The sequence below is a fragment of the Dryobates pubescens genome, chromosome Z, assembly GCF_014839835.1.
Source record: "Dryobates pubescens isolate bDryPub1 chromosome Z, bDryPub1.pri, whole genome shotgun sequence".
Classification (NCBI taxonomy): Eukaryota; Metazoa; Chordata; class Aves; order Piciformes; family Picidae; genus Dryobates; species Dryobates pubescens.
The window spans coordinates 60,478,428-60,497,667 of record NC_071657.1 but is presented as its reverse complement, the minus strand read 5'-3'; the positions used below and the strand labels follow the sequence as shown (position 1 = coordinate 60,497,667).

Here is a 19,240-nt window from a genome sequence, read left to right as displayed (position 1 = left end):
TGTATTTTTTGATGCATTCAGCAAAACAAAAGAAAAATCTTTGCTGATTAATCCTGTTTTCTTTCACTTTCACCCCTTTCTTGTCTTCCCTTCATTCCATCTTCTATCCAGCCTTTGACACTTGTATTGTCATAGGATGTGGCAGGTATTGACAGGTGCTCTCTTTGGTAGTGGGAGTATGTGAGATTTAGCACTCTCTGTGGGAAATAGCATTTAGATTATGCTTCTTTTGGGAAGGTTTGCTGAGTGTTTTGTCATATGGTGTAGATGTAAGAATGAACAGAAATCTACTACAGCACTGGGAATGCAATGGCCAGAGGAATTTATTATTACTAATGCCATATTTTGTTACAAATTTTGCAAAGAACAGTTAACTGCACAAGGAAGGAGAATAGCTCATAGTATAGTCCTAGAATGACTGAAAATTTCTCTTGTAAAAGAAAACAGTGAAAAAGAAAAACTCTTCTTCTGTTACCTGTTTAAATGTTCGAAGTCTGTCCAGCGTTTTCTGTCGTTCCTGGCTAACCCAGGAGCTCTTTCTTTCCTCTTCATCTTGTAACTGATCTCGCTTCTGAGAAGATAGTGTTGTAAATATTACAACAAATACTATATTTAACAATTCTTTTTAAAGTAACAAAAATAACTCTTCTGCCAATTGCTAAGAACTATCTAATAGTCTGCTTCTCAAATAAACACATTTTTTAATTTCAAAACATGACCTTTGCCTTTCTCTTAAAAAATATAGAGTAGAATAGAATAGAATAGAATAGAATAGAATAGAATAGAATAGAATAGAATAGAATAGAATAGACCAGACCAGGTTGGAAGAGACCTTCAGGATCATTGCATCCAACCCATCAACCAATCCATCAACCCATCAACCAATGCATTTCCTGTTTTATAATCTTGAAGAAATGCAAAGCTCAGTAAAGAAAGATTTTGACCTAGAACAGTTCAAGTCTTATTACCTCAAAAACTGAGAAATAGGGAGTCATGTGACACAATAATGAAAAAAGCTCCATTATATTAAAAACAGTATAAGTTAGCCAGTTGTAGATTTTCTTGTTCACGGATCTTATCTAATCGGAAACACACATTTGGGTCCACCTCCTTTAACTAGTCAACCATTTTCACAAAACTTCATCAAAGTTACTACACACCTTTGAAAGGGGATGCTACTTATCAGGTGACAAAAACCCCCAATGTATACAAATTCAGGAGTTATCAGGCAAAGTGTGAGAAGAGGTGCTATAAACAAAAAATCGTTGAGCAGGAACAGCAGATTTAATTCTTAACTGACTCACAATGTTTAATGTTACTTTTAGAAGCTCATCTTCATCATGAAATTAAAAATGTGACTTTTATTGTCATTCAGTCAACACACAAGCAGTGTTTGCCTGGAAGTGTTTCTGCTTTCAAGGAGCAGAAGCACCAAGGAGCGGAGAACATGTCTGAAAAATGTTAAGGTCAGGAAACAGGAAAAGGTGAAGAGGACAAGGAGCATGCAGTAAAAAAAGGTAATAAAAATAACAGAGCAATAGAGAAAAGAAGTTAAAGGGGGAAAAAAAGAGCAAGAAAGGAGAGTTCTACCACCACACCCTCATGTTACGTACGTAACCAGATCAAACTTTTCCTGAAGCAGTTTCAAACTCAAGGGGTATTATTGTGTTTGTTTCTTTGTGTTTAAGTAAGAATAGCGGTATGATCATCCGTATTTGTCTTCGGTTTGGACATCCCTGAGGTTTCAAAATTCCTCATGAAAACCAATAGCAAAAACGCTATTTTACAGTAATACTAGAAAGTTTCAGTCACATTATAAATAGAAAAAAAGACCTCAAAAATTAGCACAACACTCTATATAATGGAAGTGGGCAACTCCATGAAATAATGAAAAAGCTTTCTAGGGCCTGAGAAGCAAGAAAGTCCTTCAGCTTTGTGAAGTCTTATTTGTAAGAGTGATATATGGACTACAAGCCACACAGCAAATTCCTTTGACTTACTGCAAGAACTTGGGTAGGGGGATCAAATATTTTTCTAAGTTCCTGGAAGAATATGCCAGTACATACTGTCTTTCACAAGTAGCTTTTTCATAAAATAAATTATGCAGCTGACTTCCTGGACAAATGTATCAAAGTTAAAAATGTGTAAGGATGAAACAGAATCACTTTCACTAATATAATTGAAGCCTGAATTAAAAAGACTTGGATTTCAATGCATCTCTGTCAATGATCTTTTTAAAATATTGCTACAATATCAGCTCCCAAGGCATAGCTCAGAATTTGAATATTCTTTAACATAAAGTCTATTCTGCTCAGCAGACGAGTTAAGACTAGCCAGCCTGTTCTCTGTGATCAGATTGTGCAGGGAAATGTGGAGCATACAGCTGGAACTACATCTTTATGCAATACAGTCCAAGTTACTTCTTTTGTAGGGTGAAGAGAAATAATTAACAAGCTTATTAAGATTCAAGGAAAATATGTGTATAGTATTCCTTACTCAGCATATCTGATGCTGCATTCGGAAATCATCTACGCACGTGCAGTAACAAATGGCATGCAGCCTAACTCTAATGTTAATCACAACTGTGAACCTAGACTTAAAGAACTGCTTTATCTGCTTGGGTTCCATATCATCCTAACACAGATTTATATCTATATATCTATATCTACGTATATATATATGTGCACACACACCAGCCTAATATGGTACAGAATCAATGGTTCAAAGTTCAGGGGTACGTAACACCTTTTTAAAACAGCTATCACTGAACAATCTCCTAATTAATGTATGGAGGGGAGTGCAAAGAATAAACTAAAAGCTAAACTTAACAGCAGACAATTCAAACTTACAAGCTGAACAGCATGGTGCATTTTGTATTCCTCCTCACTCTGGTGACGTTGCTGGACCTTTTCATTATGCTTTGCAATACAGATTTCCTGTAGAGACATAAAATACGAATTTCAAATATCAATTTACAGGCTATAATGCTATATTTAGCAAGTAGCACACAGAATTGGAAAAATAAGAATTACAAAGCCTATGTCAGACAAGCTAATGTCAGTATGAAAGCAGCAACAACCACCAATTTGTCAAATATTTTTAAAAATCCTTGAGTAACTCTATGTATTTGTACACACTGATAATAACTCTCAAATATACAACATTTCTGTTTATGTAACCAGAGCTTCCCATTTACAAGCCTCATTTTATCTTTTGCATGTATAATCTGCAAGCACAAACAAAAAGGTCATTATAAGTTTATGCATGTACAGGCAGGTGTACTTATGATATCAAGTTCATCAAGTAATGTCTACTTTAAATACAAGCACTTACTACCTTGCCTGCAAATAAAAGTAGGTAAAACAAAACAAACCAAACAACCCCCTCACAAACACAAAAACCCCACAAAACAAAAACCCCAAACTTTAGTAGGTAGTATAAAAAGAACTGAAATACGAACCAGTTACAAAGGCAGGTGCAGGAATTTACAGTACACAACAAGAAGGTTCATATGACAATACTGAGGACCAGGAAATCAGACAGTATGGGCAATGAAATTAGGCCTGGTACAAGCACCACACTGAATGAAGTCTGATGTGTTGCTAGAAACAGATGGCTGTCTAAAAGGGGCAGTGTTAGGAAGCAGCACACTGAAGTATGGGCTTCCCAGACATCAGTAAACTTGGTTTGCTGGGTGGAACCAGACAGGAGTGTTAGCATTGAAAGCAGAGCTTGGGGCAGCCATCAACAAAAATACTACAGAAGTGGCAACAAGGCACAGAAACAAGGAGGAGAGGGATAAGGAAAGCCCATTTTGGACACTTGGAAATGCCAAAAAAAGCTACATTCTCCTTCAAGCTGACTACCAACATACTGTGTTTACATAAAAAGGTAGACAGCATTTCTGTATTGGACAGAAACAGAGGCTGTCTTGGCGTTTCTAAAAACGCAGAACCATCAATGTCACTACCATACACAGGGAACCGAGAAGAGCGTAAGTTTCTGTGGAAATCTGCCCCTTCTTCATTAGTGGTGTTTGCAGAGCTGTTTTTCCTGATGAAAAGAGTTTTATTAATACAGCTGGAAAATTATTCCATTTCATTTCTAACTGCAAAAGCACAAATTCCCTCATTCCTGCATTTCGAAGACACAGCAATAGTTTCAGAATATGAAAGACATTTTTATAATACTGTGACTGATTAAACTTTCCAGTTTATTTTCTATTGAAGTGTTAAGTTCAGTTATTGAGACACATATATTAAGAGATATAGAAAAGTGTTATAAATATAAATGTATGATAGATTTGGGTCTTTTTTTTTTTCATTTTTTTTTTTAACATGCTTCACACACACACATTCATGAAATATTTTCTGCAACCTACTTTAGATCTCTAACTTCAAATAACAAAAAAGACCAGAAAGAGATGAAAACTTGCTGTAGCACAAAATCAGAAATCTAAATAATTGTAACTAATTACAATTAGTTACAATTGTAATTGCACAGAAATGATCTAAAAGAAAACAAGGGTTGCAATTTCATAGGGACAAATGCAGGGTTGTACTTGTAGACAACATAGTGACAGGGGAAAAAAAAAAAAAAAAGAGAGAGATGAAGGGAAAGTCAGCAGCATTAAACAAAACTATTTGGATAATTGTAGCAGGTGACAAGCTGAAAACCAACAAACTCTGGCAAAAAAACCACACAATCCCAAATCATAAACGGATGAATGAGAAGGAATACAGCCTGCTGCACATGTGGAATAATTCCTCCTTCTCAACACTAGGAAAGCAGGAGCATTATGTGTAGTGAAAGCCACGCTTCTAGAAAGCTCTTGACCAACTTTGTGGAATTGAGAGAGCATAAAGAAGTAATTTTAGTTTTTCTTTTAATCATCTGACTAATTTAACAGTATCAAAATGTACTTCTTTAAAGGCACAAAAAGCGAGAGCTGAGAAACCATTTCAATCCTCATCACTGTATAAAATAGCACACTGAAGACTAGTAACATGTATGTAGAAGAGATCTGCTTTAGCTACTTAATCTGCATTAAATCATTCTAAGTGAGCCTTTCTTTCAGACTGAAAAGCATCCAATTAAAGGGTTAGTTTCTCACTTAGTAAGATGGTATGTGCACAAACTGTATTTTACTCTAACTGTTCTGGGTAGTTATGCTTTTATGTTATTGCTGTAATAATAACAACAACATGAAAGCCTAGTGATGATGATGATACCAAGTAATCCTATGCCAGTTGTCACCTGTTTTGTCATGGGCTCTGCTTTAAATTGTAGATTTGCAAAGCAGTGAAATTGCCTTGTTAAATGGACACAGCAGTACATGAAGAAGCTTCCTACATCAAAGTATGCATTATAAACATCCACCAAACAGCTTCATCAACCAGATGCTTCTTCCAGTCTCCTCACAATAATGAATATTTTTTCCTGGGTGTAAAATAATTCCATTTTTTCACATCTCTATTTTTCTAAATATATTCTTCTACACACCTACTACATAAACCACCCCACCTTTTTCATCTTTAGAATTTGCTACAAAACCAGCTTGCTAATGGAACAGCTGCTTGTTCCATATGATAATCTAATTAATACCACTGTGCAGCCAGTAGGGGGTAGACTGGGATAACAATAGTGATACCTTGGATTAAACATTCATAGCTCGCTTCAAGAAATAGGAAAAAAAGACCACTATTAAAATCTTAGTTTTGATTAACTCATTCACTGTCATCAACAAATGGAGTAGTAGTTTTGTAGAGGAAAAAAAGGAAAATGAAGAATTTATACTCTTCACAGTAGTACAGTTAAAGAACATCAACCTCTGTAAAAACATTTTAAAAACCTGGCTCAGTTACTCATCATGACAACTGGGTAAGGTTTCTAACAAACCTTCAGCACATATTTCCAAATAAAGTGTTGGTACAAATATTTGACAACATCATTAAGAAAATGTTAAGTATCAACTGCAAAAAACAGGGAAGAGACTTCTGAAAAATAAAATGAACAGAGAATCTATCTCATGCATTAATACAGGTTAGGGGTTGATGTGATGGAAAGCAGCTCAGTGGAGAACAAGTTCACTATGAGCCAGCAATATGCCCTTGTGGTCAATGGTATCCTGGGGTGCATTAAGAAGTGTGCAGCCAGCAGGTTGAGGGAGGCTCTCCTCCTTGTCTCGTCTGCCCTAGTAAGGCCACACCTGAATATTGTGTCCAGTTCTAGACTCCCCAGTTCAAGAGGGACGGGAAGCTACTGGGGAGCGTCCAACAGAGGGCCAAAGGTATCATTAGGGAACTGAAGCATCTCTCTTACAAGGAAAAACTGAGACCTGAGACTTTTTAGCCTGCAAAAGCGAAGACTGAGAGGGAGCCTTATCACTGCATATAAATATCAAAGTGTGGAGAACATGAGGATAAGGCTGGGCTCTTCTCAGCAGTATCTAGTGGTAGGGCACAGGGCAATGGGTACAAACTAGAACACAGGAGTTTTCCCTTGTACTTAAGGAGAATCTTTACTTTGAGGATGACAGCACTGGAGCAGGCTTCCCAGAAAAGTTGTTGAGTTTTGAAAGTCTCCAGAGAAGGAAACTCCACTGGACGTGTTCCTGTGCAACCTGGTCTAGACATGCCTGCATTACCAGGGGGCTGGAGTAGATGATCACCAGAATTCTCTTCCAACCCCTACTATTCTATAAGTCTATAGTCACAGAAGTCTCTATTTGTACTACTTATAGCCTTACTCTACATAGAATAAGTGATTCCCTTGATAACTGTGTTATCTTCTCCACAGAAAACGTTTTCAAATACATGGACGATGAAATTACCTCCTCTGAAAAATAAAAACTTATCACATAGAATAATTTCCTACTGCTCTCTTAATCATATCTGCTGCCAGAAAGAGGCATTCTCCAAAGGGACTCTTCAGCTGCCAAAAACCTAATAAAGAACAAGGACAATTTTTGAAACAGATGACAAGACTCTGATATACACCACTTAGTGTACAGCTTGGTTTTCATTTTCAACTAGTGGCCTAAAAAGATAAAGTAAAATAGAAAAAGAGAATAAAAACCAAAAACCACACTACCAAAACCTGACCAACACAAAATAGTGTGCTTGTTTTACAGGTCTGTCTTACTATACTTTGCTGAAACAAGCATGGTCAGAATACAAACTGAAGAGGATTAACTACACTCCCACCTCAGTTCAATAATAAATGTTTCTTAATTGAGAGAAACACACAAGACTTTTGAGAAAGAGCTGTACCACATTAGCATAGGTACCTTCCAAATGCAACCTCAAAAATTCCTGTTCTCCACTTAGCATTCAGTCATCACCACACTCATTCTCACCATTTATAGTCTGGTTTTGCATCCCATCTGTATTTGTGTCTGCATGCTTAATTTAAACCATGGACTCTTTAGAGGAGGAACCCTTTTTCTTCCTGGTTTTGTAAAGTACAACTACCTACACCAGGCACTATAAATTTCGTTCATTAACAACATTTTACACCATCTCTATAACGGTCACTCAAGATGAAAAGCTTGTCTATGTTTGAATCCAAGGGACAAGAGTCTTGATTTTCAGTTAATTGCTAGTAAACTCAGTAAAGCTATGAGTTATTTGGCAATACTAAAGAGCAGTTACAGTAAACACCTCTAAGATAAATATCCATCAGAATGATTACATTCTTTTCTGCCCAATGAGTGCAATAAAATGGCACATGGCAACAGATTCTGCCTATGCTTTTTGACTGAATAAATATATTTTTATTTACCCTTGCAAGTTTAAATACACACTGTCCTGGTATTTTTTCTTTAGAAGCTGAAAGCTAAGTGTCCTACTCTGGAACTCAACTGCTGATACAACTACACTGGGCAACAAAATCAGCAGAGAGCTGGAACTAATTCTGAGAGCACTGCAGTGTCTGTGCTGTGATGCCCAGAAGTGAAGTTCCACACAGAGACTTTATCTCAGCTCCTGAAAGCAGTATAGCCACGTTCCTCTAGCACAACGCTGAGCAGACATGACTGTATTGCTCTTACGTGCAAACTAAGACAAGCAATACTACCATAACCAACTTCATGTCTCAGTGCACAAGTATGCATGCTGCAGAAAGTGTTACAGCTTAGAACTGATTTCTTCATCTTAATGTATTTTGTCATAGCATAACCTTGAAAGAAATGAGCCAATTGAAGGCAACTAGTTCATCATACACATAAGAAGGCATACTACAAAAAAATCTCAACTCCTTCTTCCGGATTACTTCTTGACGTGTTAACTCCCCTAAGGATAAGTAAGGAACAGCAATCAGGCTGTCTCTTTTAAACAGGTTTGTTGAATCTGTAAGACGCCAAGAAAATCTTTTCATATTTAGACAAAAGTAGCATAATTATGTAGCCTATATTAATTAGCTCAACATGACAGATAGGCTTTATTTCTTGAACTACCAAAAAGCCAGCTTCTTGGTATTTTTTTCTTCTTACAAACTCAGTATCTCTGGGCAAACTACCACTTCACAGAACTGGCTAACAACGTATCTTTTATAATAATTTGCAGCCTTCTCCATATTGTGGAGACAGGACAACAACTGAAGAAGTAAAAAAATCTAAAATATATCAACTTTTGTTTGTTCTGTTATCTGGATGCATTAGTTGTGAAGGAGGGGCACGATCTATAGGTTTTACCCTGAGTCTGCTAGAACTGTTTATATAGAGGGATCATCTCCCACATCAAGAGACATGACTAGGAATTTACAAACACACCAACCCCTGATCCCAAAATAGAATGAAGTTTCCACTGAGAGTTTCAAATAGCTCTCTAAAATCTTGGAGTCTTTTCCACTCATGAAGCCACCTGACTCCTTAAAAATATATATTGATGTAACCACAAACTGCTAGGGAACAATAAACAAGTCATTCTAGAAAAAAGGAATTAATGTATTTACATACACTTGATATATGATTTTGAAACATTACCTATTCTGAAAGAATTTTCTGTACACCATCCTAATCATGTAATATATGACAGTATCCCTAAACAGCAGACCTAGTTTTACAAATTAAGAATGTATCCTGGGTTTCATGTATGCCAAATACCATGTCAGTGACACATGACATAAGTTTACAAGGATAAGGTACAAGAATGAAAATAGAACTCAGTGAGAAAACATGCTTGAAAATGATCTTCTGAAAGTATATATAAAACTACTCTGTAAAAATATGTATTCTAGCATGTACTTTACACATGGCAGTATTCTGATTAGTTAATAGAAACAAGTTTGTTATCTTCAAAGCAAGTAAAAGTAAACTGAATATTTAATACATGCTAATGTATCTGGTGCTCTTTAAAACAACTTCTATTAAGCAGCAAATATAACCCACAAAAATATCTGCAAGACCTGGAAGTTGCATCTGAAGTTTTGAAGTTTTATTAAATTCGCTAATTATGTTAGAAATTTGCAATTTAATGGTACCTTCTTATTTCTGAGGTAGGCTTTCTTGGCAGAAATACGTCCACGTCTTGCTTCCAACTGGCGGGTTTTTTGCTGTAACTTCTGCAGCTCCTCTTTCTGTAAGTGTATAGGTGTTGCCATATCCTCTTTCTCCAGCATGGCTTCCATACTTTCGTAAGTGTCATAATATACCACTTCATCTCTCTTTTCTGTTTTAAAAATGTCAGCAATGAAAAGGTCAAATCAGTAGTTCATATTTGATTAACGTTATCCTTTGTTTAACAACAACCCTCAACTGCAAGATTTAACGTAGAACGATGCTACAATCCTTTCAGAGGACTATCAAAAGGTCAGAGGATAAGCACTAAACAGCAAAGCACTGCAGGGCTTTAAAGTTTGTATGAATAATATAAATCAATTAACAATGAAGCACAGTCTGGCATGCAAAAAGCTCAGAGCATTAAAAAACAGACATGAACTGTCAACACTTGTCTCTGTGGCCTAACTTCAGCACAATGTCCCCACACGACTTTGGGTCTATTAACTAATACAAGGGACCCGTGACATGCAGTAGCATCGCCTGATCTTCACTGCAAAGTTCAGACTCTGTCTGAAGTCTTTGGCATGAGATTCTTCTGTCACAAACAACTATTGATTTCATAAAAGGGGAATCAATCAACAGAATACCAAAAGTCTTCTTTTAGGAGGTTTCTGACCTCCCAGTTACTGCTTTGCTCAGAGGCAGCAGAGGTAAGGTAACTTCAAGGCAATTCTTCAAAGTATTATAGGCCTGAAAAGCACATCATTACTAGTATTTTAACAACACTCATGATTTTTAGCCTTCTTAGTGATACATTCACTGTAACACTGAACTCCTGTCTGTATGCTGACTTCCCTCCAAGGACAGAGTGATGATTATAAATCCTTGCAGAATGTTGGGGATAATCAGCAGCAAAGACATCTTGTTCCTTCTTTTACCAGCATACCAAGCAGCTTATTTTTGTAATACACTGAGAGGGATATGCCTTACTGCCAGGGGAAACAGGCAGATACATCTGTCTTGACTGTGGAGTTGATGAAGTGTCACTTGCATCAACTACTTCAGCAACACTGTAACTTCCTCCTTCTTCTTCTACTAGATTTTTTGGGGAAAGAGGTAGAGCTTTCTTCAGTACACTGCTTTAAAAGCTGTTGTCAATTAATGTTACTTATGTGTAAAGTCTCCACTGCAACCAAAATTCTGATTGCCGTGCTAATTACAGCTCAGCAGAAAGACATGGTTTCAGCTCAGCAGAAGCCATGGCAGGAGCATAAAGGAAAGCACAGCACTGTATTACCTTTAAAATAAAAGTACTCCAGTGCTCACTTTTGGAAAAAAAAAAAAAAAACAAAAAACAAACCCACAAAGTTTCATTTATATGTAAAACTGCCAAGTCACTTGAACCTACTTTGAAACATCAGAGAGTAAAAATAAGACTCACGGCTAACAACCACTGTATTTTGCCATATACTTATAAAATGAGAGCATTTACATTGAAATTTAGATTTATAACATGCTTGTGTGGGGGGAAAAAAGACAGGAATTTATAAATGCATCCACCACAAAACCATCTTACAAGGATATACAAATTGTGTGTGTCGATACAGTTCAACCCTCTAAACTCTAATAAATGCACATTTTGTGAATTTCAGAGTAGGTATTTGCTTAATAACTGTAAAAAATTACTACTGTTGTTTAGAATATGACAACCTATTATCATTTGATACTTTTCAGATCTCATGTGCTGAATTTGCAGATGAAAATGTTTTTTTCTTCTAGTTTACAGCTAACTAGAAACAAATCAAATTACACTCTCAAAAAATTCTGTTACAACTTCATTAGTAGTACTGTTATGTCCTTCAAATTGAAACAAAATTCAAAATTCTCTGAAATACCTCTGCAGAGCCAATACTGTCAAAGAGTGAAACACAGCAACAGCCTCTGAGTCACTAGGACACATGTATTCCAAATCATACAGATGTGCACAGTTAAAAGACTATTACTCTACTGACTATGAAGTACACTTCAAAACATCACAAAATATGCAACAGATCATTCCTTTCTCTTTCACAACACGGAAAAAAAACATACTACATCCATGGGTTTAGATGCTTTCATTCCAATCTCAACAGTCTTGAAGAAATGTAGTCACTTTAGTGTCAACATTCTTCATATTCATTTTCTCTCCCTTCCACCTAAGTGAAGTCTATCCTTTGAACAAAATTCAACACACATTCCAAGTGTAGTATTTTTCAATTTCTGTCCTACAGGATATGAACTCAGAGTTCTTAAAACCCAGTAATTTCTGGCAACATCTACAGCTGTCTTTAAAAGAAAATGGGGCCGGCGGGGAGGGGGAGGAGGTGGGGAGAGGGGAGGAACCACAACCAAGAACTTTTGGATTTATTATTTAAAAATATTTTCAAACTTAGAACAGCAAAGGAAGTCATCACACTGAATTACTAAGTTGCCATGGTGGAAGGAAAGGGTTGGTTGTACAGCTAACTGGGAGATCTGTTGAGTAAGGTTGTGGAGTTTGGGATTTTTTCGTATTTCTGGTGAAAGAATTAGTGACAAGCGGAAATGACCTATCATGTTCTTAAAGCACACCTGATCTCAGAGGGCCCTTACGTTTTCTATCACTACATCAGGATTTTGATACACGCTCCTTCTTAACCTTCTATTAAAGAGACCTCCTTCAGTCCTTGTATAAGCAAGCCTTACTGATTTTCCAAGTACAGAAATTATTTGTCTATGAAGGACTAATAAATAGCTCTCTATAGAGGCACTGGTCAAAGCTGACACATTTCTCTCATTTACAGAGTTTTCAGACCCCATCATCCATACATGGAGAATTCTTGCCACCACAAGCCTAAAAGGAGATACACACAACCGTAAGAAGCAGCTATGATACCTATTGTTTTCTGGTTTCCCAGAGGCAACTAGCAATACAATCCAGCTTCAAATCTCTCTTCTTAAGAAACTTTTCCATCTGTAACAAAACTTGCTATGCAAGCCCTAATATATTAAACAATAAAGCAGAGCTCACAAGAATAAAAGCATTATTTATAGTTCAGGTCTAAATGACACTGGACACTTCATTCAAAAACACTGTACCTGTACCCTATCCATAATTTTTAACTACACAAGGCATACTAGATTCTGGAAACATAAGGTTTGCATCACTGCTCTAAATCAGTGAGATGACAATACAACAAGCTTCAAAGTTTAGCTGAAGGACTCTGATTTGGTTTTCAAAAGGTATTCCTGCAATCACTTTAAAGAAATTACAAATCAGTGCAAATACTTAGTAAGGCAGAACAAGTATTAAGACATTTCTTCCCCCATGAATTGAAGCAGACCGAACTTCTGTATGTGTATGCATATGCCTTAATAACAGGTGTAAATTTAAATATAACAATACTTATTTTAGAAGATCCACTATTCTTATTTCATTCCCACAGGCTTTACAGATTTATGTGTTAATCAAAATGTATAGAGCACCTGACATCATTCTCCTGATGCTTTCCAACTGCGCTGTCAGCAGCAGCTCTTCATATTTCAGGATCTCAAACTGCACTTCATATAATTGAAGCTGTAGATCATAATAATCAGCTTCTAACTGGTCCAAGTGGGCTATGGCTTCTGTACCACCTTTCAGGCTCTGCATCTAAATAAAAAGAGGTGGGGGGGGAAACAACCACATATAAAAGAACACCCAAAAACCACACAACTTGAGGATAATAATTATAAAAAAAACCAACACAAACTACAATTACATCTATGCACACTCTGGTTCACTAAATATATCATGTTAAAATTGAACATATAGAGATAATAGGTTTTGATCAGCTACACTTTTTAGATATCTTTAATATCTGATATATTTTCTATATAACAATAAAAAAGTTATGGCACTAGATTATACTTTTGGACTGTCCAAATGATACAGTGCATAGTGTCAAACAGCCCTACCACTCATGTACTCTGCTACATGATCCTCTGAAGATACATTAATTAAATTAGTATTTTCTTATACTCAGTTCAAAAAGTCTAAAACTTGTTTTTCTCAGCATCTAGAAAACTACAGTTAAAACTGTCATTAAAACTGAACTGAGGAAAAAAAACACAAAAGTGAAAGGTGGTGGAAACAGAGACCACCACACACACTGATCCTCTTGCAATGACCATGTAAGCATTGTTTATGAAGTCCTTCACAGAAGAATAAAAGATGCAAAGTATTTATATATATTTTACAGCCTATTCATATCATATGTTTGACACAGAAAAGTGACATGAGACACAATCAAGGTGAACTCATATCATCCTCTTCAACTCAGCCAAACAAGATTTAATTGCCTGGTGCAGTTAGGCATTCAGACCATATTTTAAAAATAATGACATGTAAGGAGGTGTTAGGTGCTGTCTCACTTTGGAGGAAATTCAAAGCCATGCAGCTCTAAAGCTGCATGTGGAAGAATGAGGGCCACACCCAAGTTCTCTACCTGCTCAAAAAGATGCATCTGACAAGATCTCTCAGGTAACGGATGAAAGTAATTGCAAATTTCACTGGAGATTTGTGATCATCATCACACACAGTCCAGTTTCTGTATTACAGACGTTGAATCATTAAAAAGGGATGTGTACCAAGGGATGCGAACTACAGGATCTAGCAAACTATGCATTTAAAAAAAGATAAATGTATTTGCTAGCATGTTTTTACATCCTGGTTGTTTCTTCAAGGTGTAAAACTGTAACTGCAATTAGTAGCCAGAAATGTGTTTCCTCGTTTTTATTTATCACATATAAATGTATTTATCACATATAAATGCAACTAAGCTATGCAAATCACAGACTTTTCATAAAAGACTGCACTGAGACATAAATGGGCCATCTGCAAAAGTATCAGTTTATCATTATATAGTATCAGTTTATCATGTTATCAGTTTATCATGATTTGATAGACTGGAGAGTATCAGCGGCTGTACACCCCATTGCATTGATGGCTCAATAGAGTTGCTACCAGGTTCTAAGAACACGGTCATTCTCATCTGCTGTCATTTACAAAATAACTAACCTGTGGGTCACAGCAACAATCTGTATTACCTATCTCTAGAAATATACATTAATAACTACTATTAATTTTTCTATTATCTGTTACAATTTTAAGTCATTTAGAATAAAAGATAATTAATCAGGTTGTAAAAAAGACCTTCAAGATCATCGAGTCCAACTATCAGCCAACACCATCTAATCAACTAAACCATGGCACAAGGCAACCCATCCAGCCTCATCTTAAACACCTCCAGCGATGGTGACTCCACCACCTCCCTGGGCAGCCCATTCCAAAGGCAAATCACTCTTTCTGTGAAGAACTTCTTCCTAACACCCAGCCTAAACCTCCCCTGGAACAGCTTGAGACTGTGTCCTCTTCTTCTGGTGCTGGTTGCCTGGGAAAAGAGACCAGCCCCCACCTGGCTACAGCCTCCTTTCAGGCAGTTGTAGAGAGCAATAAGGTCTTCTCTGAGCCTCCTCTTCTCCAGGCTAAGCAACCCCAGCTCCCTCAGCCTCTCCTCACAGGGCTTGTGCTCCAAACCCCTCACCAGCTTTGTCGCCCTTCTCTGGACACCTTCCAGCAACTCAACATCTTTCCTAAACTGAGGGGCCCAGAACTGGACACAGGACTCAAGGTGTGGCATAACCAGTGATGAGTACAGGGGCACAATGACTTCCCTGCTCCTGCTGGCCACACTGTTCCTGATCCAGGCCTTCTTGGCCACCTGGGCACACTGCTGACTCATGTTCAGTCTACTATCAACCTGTACCCCCAGCTCTCTTTCTGCCTGACTGCTCTCCGGCCACTCTGACCCCAGCCTGTGGCACTGCATGGGGTTGTTGTGGCCAATGTGTAGAACCTAGCACTTAGATGTCTTAAATCTCATACTGTTGGACTCTGCCCATCTGTCCAGCCTCTCAAGGTCCTTCTGCAGAGCTCTCCTACCCTCTAACAGATCAACTCCTGACCTCAGGTTGGTGTCATCTGCAAACTTACTGATGATGGAATCAATCCCCTCATCCAGATCATCAATGAAGATACTGACCAGGATGGGGCCCAGCACTGATCCCTGGGGGGACACCACTAGTGACTGGCTGCCAGCTGGATGTGGCACCATTCACCACCACTCTCTGGGCTCGGCCCTCCAGCCGGTTCCTAACCCAGCACAGAGTGCTGCTGTCCAAGCCATGAGCTGACAGCTTGGCCAGGAGTTTGCTGTGGGGGATGGTGTCAAAGGCCTTGATGAAGTCCAGGCAGACTACATCCACAGCCTGCCCCACATCCACCAGGCAGGTCACCTGATCATAGTAGGAGGTCACATTGGTCAAGCAGTACCTGCCCTTCCTAAATCCATGCTGGCTGGGCCTGATCCCTTGGCCATCCTGTAAGTACTGTGTAATTGCACTCAAGATGACCTCTTCCATACTCTTGCCTGGCACTGAGGTCAGGCTGACAGGTCTGGAACTCCCTGGTTCCTCCTTCTGGCCCTTCTGGTGGATGGGCATCACGTTGGCCAGCTTCCTGTCATCTGGGACCTCTCCAGTGAGCCAGGACTGTTGAAAAATGATGGAGAGTGGCTTGGCCAGCTCATCTGCCAGCTCTCTCAGCACCCTAAGTTGGATCCCATCTTGTCCCATAGACTTGTGGGGATCCAAGTGGCTAAACAAGTCTCTAACTACTTCCTCCTGGATTACAGGGGAACTATACTGCTTCCTGACTCCATCTGCCAGCTCAGGAGGCCACTTGTCCAGAAGACAACCTGCCCTGCTAGTAAAAATTGAGGAAAAGAAGGTGTTAAGTACCTCTGCCTTTTCCCCATTTTTTGTTACAATATTCCCCTCCATGTCCACTAAGGAGTGGAGGTTGTCCTTGCCCCTCCTCTTGCCGTTAATATATTGGTAAAAGCATTTTTTGTTGTCCTTCACAGCAGTGGCCAGTCTAAGTTCTAAATGGGCTTTTGCCTCTCTAATTTTTTTCCTACATGACCTAGCAACATCCTTAAACATTTCATGGGTTACCTCTCCTTTCTTCCAAAATTATATTTCTTCCAAAAGGAATATCCTGGTTTTATCTTGTGTCCAGAAAAGAGGAGCTAAATGTTTTGCCAGAGAATGTGTTTCAGTTCTGCAGATCCTTTCTTGTTAAGACTGCAACCCTTCTTCTCCAGTATAGGATTCCCAGTCATATCTGTTGCATCCAATTTTGCATACTTCCTTAAGTGTTTTTATATTCTCAAAGCCTTCAGCCCCTGTATACTCCTCCAATATTCCAATCTTCTCCTTTTCCTATGCAAGCCCTAATTCTTTTGCACATCAAAACAATCACTCAAACTGAGATCCCATTCAACAAATATTGAGAGAAATTCTCCACTAGGAGAAAGATAAGATGAGCTACAGAAAAGGTTATGCATGGCTTCTCTAAATAGATGAACGCATTCAAAATAATATTCCCTGATACTAGGGCTGGATTCTGTCATCAGCTCTTAGCTATGGATGTCAACAAACTGATAAACATAGTTTCCAGACAGTTTGGCTTTCTAAGTTTAGAAAGCATTGAAATGGAGAAAACTTCATTTTCATGCTCCAGATCCTGCATGTACTCTCTCTTCCTTGCACATAGAGCTGTCTTTCAAACAAGTTCCTAAATCAGGCACAGTCTATCAGGTGTAAAAACCTACCAAACTATAGAGTGCCAAAGTTTGGAGTTCTCTTGAACCCTTTCATAACAGAGCCACCATGTTTAGTCAAGTTTTGATAAACCACTTACAATGTAAAAACAAGTATCTGATTAGACAGAATGCAAAAGACATTTGTATGACGGTCAATTCTTAGCACTGAATATCCATGTGATAGCAAATGTTGAAAGAGAATTGGTCGCTTCTTTTTGTTTTGCTTTTAAAGAGGTACAATAAAATTCAAAAAAGGTGGCTTTTTTCTGCTAAGACATTTAAACAATCTAATGCTTTCCTCAGGAAAGCTGTACCTAGCACAACCACCTCCAGAACAGTGCTTTAATAATCAAGATAAGCTGAGAGAGAGCAGCATAAGCAGCTAGTCATCTGTGTATTTACTACCATTCAAACTCCTTCCATCGGGAATGTCAGAATTATTCTATAAAGGTGGTAGTGCTTTTGAGAGCTGAATTGTGGAGATTACACAGCAGCATATTTTGGTCCTATGCCTTATGTTCATTTTATTCATCTCAGTGAAGAGCTGTAAACATTAACAGTAAAAATTGTCTTCCCGGTTGACTAACCAGGAAAAGGTGAACTCCCTTTGTCTAACATGGTAGAGCATAGTAAGAGACTCCTTTATTATTAAAAGACGAAAAACAACTCTAAAGTCTGAGGTTTAATTGCTTTGACTTTAAGTACATCAACAGTCCTTAAGGTTTGGGGGGCTTTTTACACGTCTTATTTTTCTATTTATTGCTAAAAAAAAATACCTCTTCTTTCAGTGCATGTTTCTTCTGCTCCAAACAGATTTCTTTAGCACGCATCAACTGCAAAGTCTCCTTAGAAACTGCATACTGAAGCTTTTCCATACGTTCCACTGCTGCTGCCCATGCCGCCTTACCAAATTTTTTCTGGTCTGCTCGCATTCGATCATACACAGCTACGGAAGGAAGAACAGGTAGACAGTTTACCAGTCTACTCTTCAGATCATTAGTGTTTCTACTGCACGGACAACACACAAATTTGTGTCCAAATGCATACAAAGTTCTTTTGGCAGAGAGCAGGTATTATATATTAATGTTCAAATTCAGAATGTAAGTACTCTGAGAATTCATGTAAATTGGCAATTAGCTATTAGTTGATCAATTCCAGTTTTTGTTACCCACAGAGGGACCATTCTGAATAGACGGTATTTGGAAGACCTGAACCACTGGTTCTGGCTTCTTGACAATAAAAATCTCACTAATGCTACCATAAGGCCACATTTTCCATGCTTCCAAAAGCAACTAATGATCAGTGACTAAAGTCTCCTGTTCCTCTTTGTAACTTCTACACTGCAGACCTAAGTTTAAACAAATCAGCAGAGTAGAAAAAAAAAAATAAAAATTAAAGTGCTGCAAGAATACCAAATTAAATTCATATAACATTTGTTCTTTAAGTCAAAATGCAGATTGCTTCACAAAATTACTTCAATTAGCTAAACAAATTATAATCTGAAATTAATATGCAAACATGAATGAGAATCTTTTCAGGAAGACTTCATAAAAGAAGAGAGTTGCTTGCCTGATTCAAATTTTCTAGTCTTGAGGCCCAGACAAATCTAAGCTGAAATACATGAGATTGTCACCCCTTTTAATTTCAAATAATCGTATGATATTCCACACTTAGCTTTGCAAAGCAAAAAGCACAAAAAGTCACACAATTAAAACCACAGTCTTGTGGTGCTAGAAGACATTACGTGTCGTTCTTAGGTTACCTTTATGTTCTTATGTGTAATTCCTGTTATCTGTTATTTATATATATATATATATATATATATATATATATATATATATATATATATGCAAAACCACTTGGTGATCAACAGGAGGCAAACAAAACTCAAAACATAACAACATGTATACCAAATATCTATGGCTGTAAATAGTTTCCAGGCATTTAACTTCTTAATATTTAAAGCTATGAAAAAGTTTACGGAAAGATAGAGGAAACAAAAAGGACAGTGGTTTCA

General features: G+C 37.7%; 1 protein-coding gene across 1 annotated transcript in view; it reads right to left on the bottom strand.

The window, feature by feature from the left end:
- The window catches only part of JMY (junction mediating and regulatory protein, p53 cofactor), a 61,184-nt gene that overhangs the window by 7,108 nt on the left and 34,836 nt on the right, over positions 1–19,240 (bottom strand). Inside the window, exons 4-8 of the mRNA XM_009910788.2 lie at positions 18,000–18,169; positions 13,004–13,169; positions 9,481–9,668; positions 2,850–2,936; positions 476–571 (exon numbers count right to left, since the gene is read on the bottom strand). Of these exons, the coding sequence (XP_009909090.2) occupies positions 476–571; positions 2,850–2,936; positions 9,481–9,668; positions 13,004–13,169; positions 18,000–18,169 (707 nt within the window). The remainder of the gene's footprint in view (positions 1–475; positions 572–2,849; positions 2,937–9,480; positions 9,669–13,003; positions 13,170–17,999; positions 18,170–19,240) is intronic.